Source organism: Cicer arietinum, chromosome 1 (genome assembly GCF_000331145.2).
Source record: "Cicer arietinum cultivar CDC Frontier isolate Library 1 chromosome 1, Cicar.CDCFrontier_v2.0, whole genome shotgun sequence".
Taxonomy (NCBI): Eukaryota; Viridiplantae; Streptophyta; class Magnoliopsida; order Fabales; family Fabaceae; genus Cicer; species Cicer arietinum.
This window is the reverse complement of record NC_021160.2, coordinates 11911918-11927518: the sequence shown is the minus strand read 5'-3', so window position 1 is coordinate 11927518 and position 15601 is coordinate 11911918. Positions and strand designations below refer to the sequence as shown.

General features: G+C 35.0%; 1 protein-coding gene across 3 annotated transcripts; it reads right to left on the bottom strand.

Annotated features, from left to right (window-relative positions):
* Positions 1–1807: 1807 nt before the first annotated feature.
* LOC101511591 (RNA-binding KH domain-containing protein PEPPER) lies at positions 1808–12220 on the bottom strand. Of its 3 annotated transcripts, XR_001144459.3 has the most exons (7): positions 11689–12219; positions 10268–10517; positions 9395–9543; positions 7701–7946; positions 7327–7518; positions 2369–2435; positions 2143–2281 (listed from the first exon to the last, which is right to left on the bottom strand). XR_001144459.3 is itself a non-coding variant. In XM_004487938.4 (6 exons), exons 1-6 carry the CDS (start codon positions 12082–12084, stop codon positions 2081–2083), a joined length of 1434 nt encoding a protein of 477 aa, XP_004487995.1. In that variant the 5' UTR covers positions 12085–12218; the 3' UTR covers positions 1808–2080. The 3 variants fall into 3 exon arrangements, 2 of the variants coding, with proteins under 2 accessions (XP_004487995.1, XP_004487996.1); XM_004487938.4 differs by lacking the exon at positions 2369–2435 and having other exon boundaries at positions 1808–2281; positions 11689–12218; XM_004487939.4 differs by lacking the exons at positions 2369–2435; positions 7327–7518 and having other exon boundaries at positions 1808–2281; positions 11689–12220.
* Positions 12221–15601: the final 3381 nt, after the last annotated feature.

Genomic DNA, 15601 nt, shown 5'->3' with positions numbered 1-15601 from the left:
GATTTTTTTTAACTAAAAAAAAAGGTTGTATCTAGTTTTGAGAATATTAAAAACAAAATTTAGTTACGATGGATAACGACTTTGGGTTTCACTCTTGACAAAATCTTGCCTTAGTTTTGAGAAGACTTTATGATGTCATTCGATTGAATCAGGTCCATTCAGAATTACCCATCTTTACGTTGGACTTGGACTAAAATGCTTTGACTCAAACTCTAAACATATTGATATTTTTATATATATATGAAGGAGGCATTATGGTGTACATAACCTAAGTGCTTGTGTACAACTAAAAATGGTTAGAATTTGATGTTATGGTGGCAAGATGATGAGTAAAGCATTCCAAAGCCGTCGTCGACCTCAAGGTGGGATACTTGGTGGTGTTGTTAGTTTTACTTAGGGATGGCAATAAAAAATGCACCCGCATGTATCCACCCGAACTCGCTTGATTTGGGCGGAGAAATGCCACTTTCATTGGATGCGGGTGCAAGTGCAGATTTTCCCCGACATTAAAATTTGGGGATGGGGACGGGTTTGGGGGTGGTGATATTCACCCAACACCTGAATCCGTCCCGCAAGTAATATTATTGCAATTTTTAAATTTTATATACATATATATATTGAATTTTTTTTTTAAAATATTAAAAATTATAATTTTATCTATATAAAAAATAATTTTTAATTTTATTATTATTTAACAATAATTATTTTACTATAATAAATATAATTTTTAAATTTATAATTTTATATATATGAATGGATGCAGATGCGGGCGGAAAAACCCGAGCTCCGCAGCAGACGGGAATGGGTGCCTAAATTTTACACCTGCTATGAAACGGGTGCGGGTGCGGGTTTTTTCCGATTAGCCGGGTGCGGGTGTAGAGGAGGTGAAATCTGCCTCCGCCCCGTTGCCATGCCTTGTTTGTTGGTCAAAGCACGACAATTATTAAATTGAATTTTATTAAAAAAATGAGATTGTTTGAAATAAAAGAAGAATGTCGGAGCATGGCGGTGCACTGAAAATGCATGACACTGGCAACTGAAAATACATGACACTGGCAATGTAAACATTATAACAATAATAATCAATCATTTGTATATTGATATACAATCTTTTAATTGTGTACCTTATATCTTACAATAAATTTATCATAGTTTACAACAATAGTTGATGTAACTTATTTTATTCTTTAATGCGAACTATTCAAATCAAATTTTACAAGAATAGTTTATTATATAAAACATATTTCAAGGTAGTAAATATTGCAAGAATACTAGATGGCGCCTAGGATAGAGGACCCAGTTGGGACATAACGTGAGAACAAGCGACTGCAGAGCATACGACCACCAAGAGAGTTGTGTGCCGAAAGGGTGGGTGGGATGCAAAAGTTGGTACTTAGAGCTCTCTAATTGTCTAATCATTTTATCCTAACCAATATTTTTTTTGAAACGGTCAAAGTCAATAATTAATTATTATGTCAACTTTTTTTTCTTCACCTCAGTTTGAACAGAGTTTAGATCCTCTGAAGTAATTAAGAATTCATTTATAAGAGAGAAAAAAAAAATTTAGTAATTAAAATATTAAATAAACCTTTCTGCTTACACTCAAGTACTTGAGAAAATCCCACCTCATTTGAACTCGGTCTTCCACTTCTTAACCATTAACTCAAACCACCCCTGCATATATCCTACTGTTCTTGTGCTATGTCCACTGAAGTCCCATTTTTTTCAATGGTGCACTGATATGGGGCCAAGAAAGTACAGCTCGTTAATCGCACCCTAGATAACCAAAATATAAACACGGATGGAATAGTGCCAAGAAAGTATGTATTGCAAATATTCGAAAATCAAACTTCACATGTTAGACAACAAAAACGTTAAAATGCCTAATATTTCATTACATTTTCTACTGCAATTCTCAACTATTTGCCACCTCAAAAATTACCCACCATGCAAGATATCAGATAACACAAAAACGTGAGTTTAAGGAGGCTTCATCGCGTTAATTCTCTATAATAAGACCCCATTTAGAAAGAAAGAAACTAGTTCCAAATGGAGTAAACTTGACCATAGAGAGACAAACTTAAAGCCTGAAAGTACTATAATCTTCTAAACCTGACACTCCATAACCTGTGTATGGTGGTTGTGAGGACAATGAAGAAGGTGGGATGCGTGATGTATTCCCCAATTGAGAGTATGATGACTGCGAATATGAAGCCCTCACACCCGCATCCAATCTCCCGTAGCTGTTGGTCATAGATTCTCTGTGATTCCTTATAACTTCCTGCAACACAGAGGAAGGAATTTCTGTGAGCAAAAGCAAAAGTGATCAATTGTTGATGAATTATACCCTAATGGAAAGTAGCTGCACCTAATCAAGTGTCAGTGTTGAAACTTCACATCTTATGCTCAATTTGTCCCGTGCAACATCACATTCCCTAGATATTATCTATCAAAAGTTAGTCCCCTCCCATCTGCCAAACCCAAAAATACACACCCAAAGGACTGGACAAAGTAACGGGAAACCCAACTACTAATTTGCGGACAAAATAGTCATATTTGAAAGATGTTTAGCTAAGAACTATCAAGGATTCTTCAAATCAATTTTCATTTCTTAATTGGATAAGTGGTGCTTGTTGTACCTTTTGTCACAACCCTTATATTGCACGATCATTTCAAGTTTTGAGCAAACCCTCAAGTTAGTCCTCAAAAGTTATTTCTTTGAGACATGCAATGATTTAGTTTGTTATTATTAAGATATGTTATTCCTTATTTTATTAGGTTTAATATAGGTTGGATTTAGTCCAGATTTATTTCCTTAATTAAGAGATTCTCCTTGTACAATTTTGATTATAAATAATATCATGTTGAGAGTTAATCTCTCAAGTCATTCAGCACCAAAACCTAATTCTTAAGTTGGTACCAGAGCTCACGATCAGTGGGCCTCTCAAAAGTCTAAAAAACGCTAGCCGTCAGTCACATACGTAGCTGTCCTGTTAACTGTCCAACATACATGTCCCGACAGGTCACACCACCCCCACCATCAGACTCGCCTTAATCAGATCGGCCAGTCACTGGAGAACCGCCCTCTCACACGCCACTATGCGCATTTTTTGCAACTGTAAGCTCCACCAGTGCGTGAAGCCCACGCGCCACCATCCAGACCTCCGACGAAGTCCCCTTCGGCCCCGTTCCACTTGTCTGCTGCCATCCTTCCTGTTTTGGCCAAGTTTGGTCAGTGGGTCCCACTATTTCTGGTGCTTTCTCTACTGTTTCTTGCTGCCTGTACAGCTTCCTTCTTATGGCTTCTAGTCTGCTGCCTTCTTATTTCTGGTACTTTCGTCTGCTGCGTTCTTAGGGCTTCTAGTCTGCTGCCTTCTTATTTCTGGTGCTTAAGTCTGCTGCCTTCTTACGGCTTCTAGTCTATTGAAGATGAGTTCAAGTTTAGATCATTCGCAAAAGGAGAACAACAAATCTGAATCCTCTGTTAAGAGCCTTGTAACATATGTTTTCTCCGGCAATCCCTCTATAACGTCTAAGAGACTTAATGGTCAAAATTATTTAAATTAGTCAGCTGCTGTTAAGATGTGGTTTCTTGGACAAAAGCTCTCAAAATCAACTCACTAAGAAGTCCTTGGAAATTAATACAAATTTGTGTGAAGATTGGGAGCAAGCTGGTTGTCAATTAGTCTCTCTTTTGTGGCAAACAATTGATCCCTCCTGGCTAGTCCATTATCGCTCGTACACCACTTGCTATGATATTTGGGAGAAAGCTAAGAATGTCTATTTGAACGATATCCAATGTCTCTATAATGTTATTCATAAGTTAGCTACCCTTCAGATGATAGAAGATAACATCATGGCTTATGCTAGTAAAGCCCAATCAGCGGTAAACGAGTTCAAGCTCCTTGTGGCCGAAGATGACTCAAAGAAGATGCTTGAGAAATTGGATAATGTTTGCATGATCTATGTCCTTCATGTCCTTCATCAAAAGTATGAGTTGGTTCGAAGCCACATTCTCACTGCATCCGATATCCCCTGAACAAATGATCTCATCATACGCATTCCTAGTCAGGAAGGATCAGGGGGAAGTGGATCTCAAACTGGCACAGAGTCTTCTGCTTTCATTTCAAATTTTGCATGTCGTGGAGGATGAGGTCGTGGTCGTGGGGGTGGCCGAGGATGTCGTGGTGGAGGTCGTCTTCAGTGCACTTACTGTAAGTGTTTTGGTCATACCGAAGACAAGTGCTATTCCATTATTGGCTTTCCAGAAAAAACAGTAAATGTGACGCAGTCTAATGATAATGGAAAAGACTCTGAAGTGAGAAATGCCAAAAACAATATGTTGTCTGATGAAGAGTACAAGGCATACTTGCAGTTCAAGACTTCACATGCCTCATCTTCAGCAACTCTTGCTCATACCGGTAATTCTATGGTCTGCCTCTCACTCCTCATATGTTAGCCCTTGGATCTTGGACTCTGGAGCTTTCGATCATGTGGCTGGTAATCCATCACTTTTATCGAAAATATCCCAACCTAATACCCCACATCATATTACCATTGCAGACGGTTCAAAAGCTAAAGCTAGTGGCATTGGTCAAGCCACTCCTCTCCTATCTTTATCTCTTGACTATGTTTTTTTGTTTCCAACTTTCCATTTAATTTAATTTCTGTTAGTCGTCTGACTCGAAGTCTAAATTGTTCTATAACTTTTACTCCTAACTCTTTTGTTATATAGGACCAAAGTACGAAGCAGATGATTGATACAGGATATGAGTCCCAAGGACTTTACTACCTTCAGTCTTCATCTATTGTTGCTTCCACTTCTAGTATGGAGTCCCCAAGTCTTCTTCATCGTCGGTTAGGTCATCCAAGTCTCAAAAAGTTTAGAGTTATGATCCTTCACTTGTCTCACTTAAAGTCTTTAGATTGTGAATCTTGTCAGCTTGAGAAACACGTCAGGTCTTCCTTCCCCAACAGTCTTCAATCGCAAGCCCGCTCTCTTTTTGATGTCGTTCATTCTGATGTATCAGGACCAAGTCAAGTCACTTCAATTGGAGGTCATAGGTACTTCGTCACTTTTATTGATTAGTTTTCTAGATGTACGTGGATCTACCTACTTAAGGATAGATTATAAATATTAAGTATATTTCACAATTTCTTTAAGGAAATTCAAAATCAAATGTGGTTGTTCTATTCGCATTTTGCATAGTGATAATGCAAAAGAGTATTTTTCGTCATCTTTTAATTCTTTTATGGTCGAAAATGGAATAATACATCATTCATCTTGTCCCTATACCCCACAACAAAATGGTATTGCTGAACATAAGCACCGTCATATAATTGAAACAACACGTATGTTGCTAATCAATGCTAATGTTCCTTTCAAGTTTTGGGGCGATGTTGTCCTCACTGCAGGATATTTGATTAATAGAATGTCATCTTTTGCTATCCAAGACAAAGTTCCCCATTCCATATTGCTCCCCGATGAACCATTGTTTCTTATCCCTCCTCGAGTTTTTGGATCCACTTGCTTTGTTCATGATCTTACTCCAGGACTTGATAAGTTGAATGCTCGTGCAAGTTTTTGGTCTTGATTACAATGATACTTTCTCACCTGTGGCTAAAATGGTTTCGGTTCGTCTTTTACTCACTATGGCTACTATGCGACATTGGCAATTATATCAGTTAGACATAAAGAATGCATTCCTTCATGGAAACTTAGAAGACGTGTATCTCGAGCAACCCCCTGGTTTCGATTCTCAGGGGGGGTATCGTGGGTATGTCTGTCGACTTCATAAAGCTTTGTATGGACTCAAACAATCTCCTCGAGCATGGTTTGAGAGGTTTAGTAGTGTTGTTCAACAGTATGGCATGATTCGGAGTCAAGTTGATCACTCTGTGTTTTATAAATTCTCTTCTAACAAGTGTATTTACTTGGTTGTCTATGTTGATGATATAGTCATTACAGGTGATGATTGTGATGGAATTGTGGGACTCAAACAACATCTAGTCCACCACTTTCAGGTCAAAGATCTAGGTAAACTGAGGTATTTTCATGGCATTGAGGTATTTAGTTGGGAAGTTGAATTACTTGATCATGACGAGGCCAGATATCTCATACTTTGTGAGTGTGGTGAGTCAATTCTTGAATTCCCCTTGTGATAGTCATTGGAATGTTGTGGTTAGAATCTCGAGATACATTAAAGGAGCTCAACGAAAAGGTCTTGTTTACACAGACAGAGGTAATTCAGATATTGTTGCTTACAACATGCAGATTGGGCTAGAAGTCCTTCCACGATCCACACCTGGGCATTGTGTTCTTATTGGTGGTAATTTGATTTCCTGGAAAAGCAAAAAGCATAACGTTGTTGCCAGATCTAGTGCTGAGGTTGAATATCGAGCTATGACACTTACTACTTAGGAGCTTATATGGCTCAGACACCTTCTCCAAGAGTTGCGCTTTTGTAATATAGGCACTTTGAGTCTCATATGTGATGATCAAGCAGCCTTACATATTGCTTTTAATCCAGTCTTTCATGAGCGAACTAATCATATTGAGATCGATTGTCACTTTGTTCGTGAGAAGATTGTGTCTGACGAGATTGCAACTTCATTTGTTGATTCTAATGATCAATTGGCAGACATTTTCACAAAGTCTCTTCAAGGACCAAGGATAACTTATATATGTGACAAGTTTGATGCCTACAATTTGTATGCTCCAGTCTTTCATGAGCAAACTAATCATATTGAGATTGATTGTCACTTTGTTCGTGAGAAGATTGTGTCTGACGAGATTGCAACTTCATTTGTTGATTCTAATGATCAATTGGCAGACATTTTCACAAAGTCTCTTCAAGGACCAAGGATAACTTATATATGTGACAAGTTTGATGCCTACAATTTGTATGCTCCAGCTTGAGGGGGAATGTTGAGACATGCAATGATTTAGTTTGTTATTATTAAGATATGTTATTCTTTATTTTATTAGGTTGGACTTAGTCTAGATTTATTTCCTTAATTAAGAGATTCTCCTTGTACAATTTTGATTATAAATAATATCATGCTGGGAGCTAATCTCTCAAGTCATTTAGCACCAAAACCTAATTCTCAAGTATTTCCATCACCAATTAGTCTTTCAAAAAATTTACACGCAAATTAGCTCTTTAAAGATCTAAATTGCACTACATTAATCTTTCAAAAGTTGTCATCAAACTAGTCCCTCAAAATGAAGGATCAATTTGCCAACATTTTATATCTTTGAAGGATTGATTCGGTGTCAAATTGTTTTAAACGACTGTAGTGACCTATTTGTCTGTAGTCTCCTACCTGAATCAATTGTTGTGCCATTTGAACCTGAGACGAGGTGCCTTTTATTTCCACAACAATTTCATCAGGCACCCTGCTCTCCTGCACAGTCAATATGGCTCCACTAGTGCGGCGAATATAATCAATATTATTCCCTTGGATACCAATGATGTCCTCCGCATAGGATAGTGGAATTTGCATTGTTTGTATTATCTGATAAATGAAACATTTAGGGAAGAGAGGAGTCTCATGAATATCAACGGAAGAGATAACTAAACAAAACATAAAGATGACGAAGTATGAGAAAATAGATGCAATAAATAATATGACTCTCATAAAGGAAATTTCATGTAAAGCAATACACAAAAAACATGCAGGTGGTTGAAACAACTTACTGTAGTAACAATGGGAGCGCCAGCACGACTAAGAGATGAAGAACGACGACCAGAAAGTGAAGAATCTTGCCCATAGAGAGAGTGAGACATAGTGGAAGATGCAAGTAATGAGTCCAAATGACTTTCACGATCAGCAAAGATAGAGTCCCTATCAGAGAACATGCTATTTTGTGAAGTAGTATTCAATGATGGCTTGTCAGACCAGGTCTCTGCTTGACGGTCTTGTGATGAAATAGACGCATTGTACTAAAACAACATAGAGAAAACACATACTATAATGTAAATAAAGCAAAAATCAGAAAATAACCTAATTTCTATTTATTTTTCTCAGGTGATATTCAGCTCATTAACAAAATATAGTGGTCCTACACACAAATGTAGTGTTTGGTAGATAGGATAGGAGAGGACAAAATATAAATTATATAATACATGTTCAATGTCTAGTGCATATCAAAATTAGAACAAAACAAGACACAAGGTAAAACAGTGGCAATTTTGGTCAAAACTAAAAAGGGTGGAGTCAAATAAAAGTAGAACCATGATACATTTTATCCTTCTGTCTTTTTGGCTTTGTTATATTTACAGAAGCACTCTTGGCATGTTAAGTTTCTTAAATGGAAATGACATGACCAACACAGAAATAATCCTGAAATTGAATTGAGTTGATGAGGCCATTGTGTGCATACGGAAGGCAACAGTGGATGACCTACTAGCAATGAAGGTGGGCAAGTTGTTTGACTACGGGAGCATTACCCATATGGAACACAACCAATATGTGGCCAACAAGTGTCACTAACCACATCACCTTCTTCGCAGTCCTCTACATCCTCCACAGCACACTACAAGCTCAGCCTTATCAGAAGACGCACGGCGGGTACCCAAAATGTCATGGAGGAAGCTCAAGAGAAGGGTGCTAATGGCACGAGGATGCAGTGCAAGAGGAAACAGATGGATCAATATCATCATCATCACCCCCATAGGAGGCTATAGTAATAATCCCCGGGAGGCGTAGGGAAACGGTGAAGACTAAGGGGAATGCAAAAGCCACCAGATTGTGACAGAAATTTTCCCCAATTTTCTGCATCTTTGTTGTTTAATCATGTGAATTATTTTGATTTGTTATCCACCATAACTTTAACGTTTTGAGTATTGGTTACTTTGGTTGAGGTACTTTTAATTTCAGTTTGTGAATGAATGTGTTTGAAATTGACTTTTAACACAGTTCTGAAATTGTGATAAGTGGTGATCTGATGTTTCTAAATATTAACATTTCACTTAGGAGATATTACTATATATATTGGCCAAGTTATTCCTAAGTAAGCAACATAGTGAGTGAACATAATTGTAAAAGGCAAACCTGACAAAAGGAAAGATGTGTCTTAAAGTTTCATTTTTCAAGGGCCACATAAAGTGTTCTTTTTAGGGACTAATGTATCCTTCTAGGTTTTTATCAGGTATGAATTTGAGACTTCATTCAAGAGAAAATTTAGCAGAAAAGAACAAGGGAAGGACTAATAGTCTTAGAGAAAAGCTACTTAATCTCAATGCATATCTTAAATGGAAACTCCCTTGAAAAACAGGTCATCAGAACATGAAAGAAAGGCCATTAACAAAATCCTATGAGGGGTAAAAGAGACAGCCTAAAATATATTTTTTGGCTAATTTGATATTAGGAGAATTAATAACGAGCTTACAGTTTTCTCAAATTGGGGAAGAACGCTGCGGTCAACCAAAAACTTCCTAAGATGGCCAATCACGACTTCGAAAGCTTTAAGGACCTTCAAGGCTTCTCCCTGCATGTCTACAATCCTCTCTTCCGCAGTAGCATATCGTTGCACCTCATCTTCAGGTAAATAATTTTTTAGCATTGGCATTAAAATAATGTATTCAAGATTAAATCGCTGCATGCTATTATAGTATCTTTTCATACGAGACTACTGGAATCTTTGGTCAGACTTATGCTAGTTCATGCTGGGTTAGCATTATTATTACAGTAGTTAACTATTGGAATAGTTCAACAGCCGAGATCACTATCAATGTAACGAATATGTTTTAGGTCAGTTAATTCAGCAATAACAGAATCACTATTTTTTTGGAGCTTTCTCTATCTTCACACTTGTAAACCAATATGTTGGAGGCAAATGCAAGAAGGGAAAAAGATGTATTCAGAATCATTAGTATCATTGTCTGCAAATTTAACAAGAAAAATGGTCTCATGAGAAATGACTAGTTATCAGTTATGCATAATTAATTATGACTGTGCCTTTTCACAATGATTCTTGAGTGGTATTAATGATAAATGTCACTTAATTTAGCATGTTAACTTTTATTAGTGACTACTTGTGCTGTATCTACTATTTCAGTGTAGCCAGCACACACAATCTACTATACAGCAACAGCACTTTTGAGGTAGGTCATCCATTCCGCATAACCAGGTTTAACTACTATACTTCAGCTTCACATATAATTAAATAATATAAGAGAATCCACAAAAAATCAATATTTGCCAATAAGAATTACAGGAATCACCATAGGTGTATAATTGGATAACATGACAGGAAGCATACCTCCTGACAATACTCTAACAGAAGCACCAGAACTCTCCTGTATGGATTTGATTAGTGATCCTTGCTTTCCAATCAAACTGATAGCCTGTGTTGATGCCACCAATAATCGGAAGGAACAAAATGTCCCAGCAGATCCTTTAAACTCACTGTCAGTTTCGGATAGTCCAGATACCCGTTTGAATATCCTTAGTGCAGCATCCATTGCAGGGGAAATAGCTGCCTCTGGCTCTTCCTTCCCTGATATAAGTACCTACAGAAGAAAAAAAAAAAAAAAAAAAAAAAGAAATCATATTAAACACAAAACAGGGACAGATAAACACATGTTTTGATGGAGGATTTTGGAAAACACTGTAGTCGGATAGCGGATAGAAGGATGACTGCTATTCTAAATTTACTTATACATATTATATAATTAATACACAAGATATATAAATGCTGAAAATGTAAAATAAGAATCAATCCTGAAACATTCATAAGTAATAATTTCCAACAAAAAAAGACTATTAAATGAAGGCTTTTAGCTGAAGCATATAATAGTCATCACAGCTACAAACAGCTACGGTTTTGGGTGCTAGCCTATTAGTGGGCTATACAGCCACAACAACAAACCACTCCGCTACAAACTTCCAATAATGGCTATCAGCCTCTCTGCTCTGCTATGCCACTATTGTGCCATTATAGCACACTATTGACAACATAGTTTTGGAAACAAAAGGAAAGGAAAAAAATTAATTTTTGAGTTAAGTTATAAAATGTTTATAGTAATATAAGAAGGGAATAGACATTAAATTTTGTGATGAATATCACTTTATTACTTCCATTCTAAAACATCATATTAAATATCTTAAACTGGAAATATTTCTTCAAAAAGAATGAAATTCTACCATCGCTTCTCTTTCCCACCAAAAATCCTCCACCCCCAAACATAACCTACCTAACCTAAGGGTCCTCGTCATCCATGCAAAACATTTGAAAGAGCTAGTGCACCACTGTGCATACATGTACCACATAATGCAAGAAACTGGCCTATAGAATCAACTTCAATTCTATTATAACCCTATATTATAAGGAAACAAACTACTTTCTAAGCATATAACACATAGCAGAAAACTAAGATTCATGGCAAGAAATAAAATCCATGCCACATACAGTATTGCAGTTATCACAAAAACTGAACAATCTTGAAGAAAAAAACGCAAAAGCAAAACATAGTTTCAGTTTTAACACAAGCATTTATCCTAAGGAATGCATAAATAAATAAATGAAACTGAATTAGTAACGCAAAATAAAAACCAATTTAAAGCTACACAACTACATTGTTGTAACCAAGAAAAGAAAAATAAAAAACTAAAAGTGGAAATATAAAGAAGAAAACCCTAGAAAGAAATTGGATCGAAATTATTTCCAAAATTGAGACATACAATTCGATCAGGAGTACCAATAGGAGCATCAAGAACGCGAACACGAGCTTTAGTTTCATCACACAACTTCTTGATGAGTTCGCCCTTTCGACCAATGATGCTACCAACCTTACTAACAGGAACTACGAGACGGAACACGCAGTCTCCAGGCCAACCTGGCCATTTCTTCTCCGGCGGAGTTGCGGTAGATACTGCGGCGGTGGAATTGGTATCTGTTCCGGTGTGGGTTGCCGTTTCTGGCTCCTGAGTCAATTCATTGGTGGCTTGGGCGGTGTTAACGGAATCTGCGTCGGTGGTGAGTGGTTGAACGGCGGTGGAATTGTCCGGTAGGAGTGGGTTTGAGGTGTTTGTAGTGGTGGTGGTGGTGCCGTTTTGAGGTAGTTCAGCGGTGGCCATATGGATGAAATGAAAGTGAGTGGAGTGAGAAATGTGAATGCAGGTTGAGTAATCTTGTGCTGTTTTGGAAATTTGGTGCACGTATTCATAGCATCATGATAATTACATGTATGAGAAATAAAAACTAAGAAAACTAAAAGGATTCAACTATGTTATAACTTTTATTATACATGACCTAATCACATATCACCATAGATCTTTATCAGGATATTCTATAAATTACTTTAATAAACTGACATCATAATTCTATTAAAAAATAATATTATAATATTATTTAAGTAGATGTATGTGTAAATAATTTTAACTTTTAATGTTATACAATTGTATATAATCAAACATAGAACTTATTCTTAAAATAAAATGTGTAACTTTTATGTTAGATTATTAGAAAACAATCAACAAAAATTATTTATTTTATTGTGTTATATTATCATGTGGAGTAAAGTTAAATGATTTTTTTTTCTAAATAAAGAAGAAAACATAAATTTTCATTAAAAAAGAAGAAGAAGGAAAAACATTTTTTTTATTACATAATTTGATGGAAAAGTGGGAGCAAATGAAATTGTAGCTATTAAATGTTTGTTTTACTTCTTGTGTTTAAGTGATCATGATAGTTGTTGATTTATATTGTTGTACTTAAATGAGAAGACTAGTGTTTTGATTTAGTATTTTGAACTCAGTTTATTAACTTTCTTTTTTAATACCAGTGTCTTGAATTATTTAAATTTGGTTAGTAATTCAAATTATGTGATTGTTTTATATATATAATTTTTTTATTATAGAAAATCAGAATTGAACAAAAAACTTGTTAAAATTGAAAAGAACTAAAAAAAAGTGAATTGTCTCATTGAAAGTGGATTATCACTTTTCACGTCATTTATTTAACAAAAGAACCAATGCTTAAAACGAAATATAACAAATAAATCAAACAATGTATAAGTGAATAGGGTGTAAACTGTAGGGCGAACCGCCAACTCGATCATCAACTCAATCCAATTGTTATCAGTACTCAGTCACTTTCGGATCCGACCCAACCTAATTAATTGAAACCCGCTTATATTTGGTTCGGATAATGGATTTAACAAATTAAACTCGTAGACCCGACCCAGTAACTAGTTATATATATATTTTTTTAAAATTTTGTTTGGCAGTCTCAGCAGTTCAATAGAGTTTTATTACTCGTCTTTTTTAGATTTTCAGCTTTTGAAACCGCGCCGCCGTCCACCTTATTCTTTTGTTACACATGTGCTCACAGTTGTTATGATTTTTATACAAATTAATTATAATAAAATATTATTAATAACTAATTTTTATATGAATTCTGATGCAAGGTGTTCACGCGTCTAATAACTTATTTTTATATTAATAACTTCTTCTTTTGATGATTTTTTAAAGAATTGAATGATGTGATTGAAATTTTATAGATTTTGAGATATTTAAGTATTAAATATATTTTTGTTCAATATATTTTCACGTAAAATAAAAAACAGGTTATTATTTATGTATAACCCGTCAACCCAACTCAACCCGTTCTTGATCGGGTCGGGTCGGTTTGGGTTAAATGAAAAAAATACGGGTTTAAAACTTAATCCAACCCAACATAATCGGTTGTGTCGAATATCTGTTTTTGTCAAAATTGATCCCACCCAACCCAACCCACGTACACCCCTATAAGTGAAAGATCGAAAATTAAGCATAATCTTTTAAATATCATGCTAGGGCTTCACATGGTCCCAAAAAAAAGTATAACTAGTGACCAAAAGCATTTCTCATTCATTGTGATTAATAAGAGTGTCTCTTTGCAATCCAACTTAAGACGGTTGGTTAGTACTCTAATTAGTACTAAGAACATTGATAAAAATAGTGTATATTCACGATATATGCATAACCCAAGACACCATGACTAAGGATAAAAGTAGGTTGGTTCGGGTTAAACTTTGTTAGGTCTGAGTTTGTTTGTCAAAAAATTCAAAGCATAAGTCTGACATGTGATTTGTCATATGTTTAATTTTTAAGCCTGAGTCTGACCTCGATAGAAGTCTGGTATTGTCTACTTAAACACATATTTCATTTTAATAAGTTAATATGTCAATGAAATTATGTTCTATTTTGATATTTAACATGACATTTTGAATAATATGATTTTATATACATACTACTTCAATTCTATTTTATAATAATACATTTAAATATATCAAAAACTAAAGAAAGTTAATATGTGTAAATTACTAAAAATTAAATATCTAACAAGATGATCAAAATTTAATATAATAATTATAGTAGTAAAAAAATATTTATTTATATTTATTTAAATAAATCAAAAAAGTTTTTTATGTGACATGTAACCTGACATTTTTAACAAAATAGACTTTTTTAAAAGTTTTGATCCTATCTATTTAAAAGAAAATACTTAATTGCAGTTTTGGTCCCCCTATTTTAGCTGAATCGCGAAAGTAGTACTCCATTTTATTTCTCCCCAATTTTGGTCCCCAAACAGAATTTTGGTCAAAAACTTGATGAATTGACATTTTTTAAAGTCACATCACACCATTTATGATCATAAATTTCAGATACAATTGTTGCACCACAAGATCTTGAGGCATGTGTGACTTAAATAAATAAATCATCAAATTTTGGACCAAAATTATGTTTGGAGGACCAAAACTGAGAAGAAATAAAATTGGGGGACTACTTTCACTATTCAGTTAAAATAGAAGGACCAAAACTGCAATTAAGCCAACAAAAAAATATAGGTTAGGCCGTAGACTCTTATTGGTCGGTGTGACTTATTCATTCTCCTAAGCACGACACATAGAGCGGTCAAACTACTTGTAATTTGTGTAATATTGTTGGTGTATCTTTAACAAAGTTAAACTAAATTCATATTGTCTAAATACTATATCATATTTAGATATTAAATCTCGTATATCACAAATGTATGAAAAGGGTGAACATACATACTTTGTGATATTTTTTTCCATTCTCTTTTATTTATTCAATATTCACATATCACAAACATTACTAACTATTACATTTAGTTATTTTATTTCTAATTTTAAGTCATCAAGAACATTATGGCTAATCAATTTTTTATTATCAAAACTATTCTTAAATATATTAAATTAAGTATGAATATATTAAATTACATAAAAGAAATTAAAATTGAAAAGATGACAATTCAAATATTCTTTTACATTTATCGCTGTTATCAACATCCATAATCATATATTTGAATTAGTTACATTGTTGAGAATCAACTACCCTGATTGCACGTTATCAAGCTCACGATCGTCTTATTTTCAACCCCCATTTGTATTCACGTGTTCCATATTTGCAAATTGCACAGAAGTAAAAAAACAAGCTCAAAGTTAACCTTCATGTGAAAAATGAATTTCTATATGTGAAAGGCTAAAATAAAATAATTCCATGTTGGACAGTAGCTAAAAGGTGATTCAATAGTTGCTTATTGTTATTGTTGTTTTAGGCGTCAAACACATTGTCTATTTGCACGCAACAC

Coding starts and splice junctions, on each gene's coding strand:
- LOC101511591 (XM_004487938.4), bottom strand. CDS start 12,084: ATGGCCACCGCTGAACTACCTCAAAACGGCACCACCACCACCACTACA. Junction 9,544..10,267: donor TGTTAGAGTATTGTCAGGAG/GTATGCTTCCTG, acceptor ATTTACCTGAAG/ATGAGGTGCAACGATATGCT. Junction 7,519..7,700: donor GCGCTCCCATTGTTACTACA/GTAAGTTGTTTC, acceptor TTCATTTATCAG/ATAATACAAACAATGCAAAT.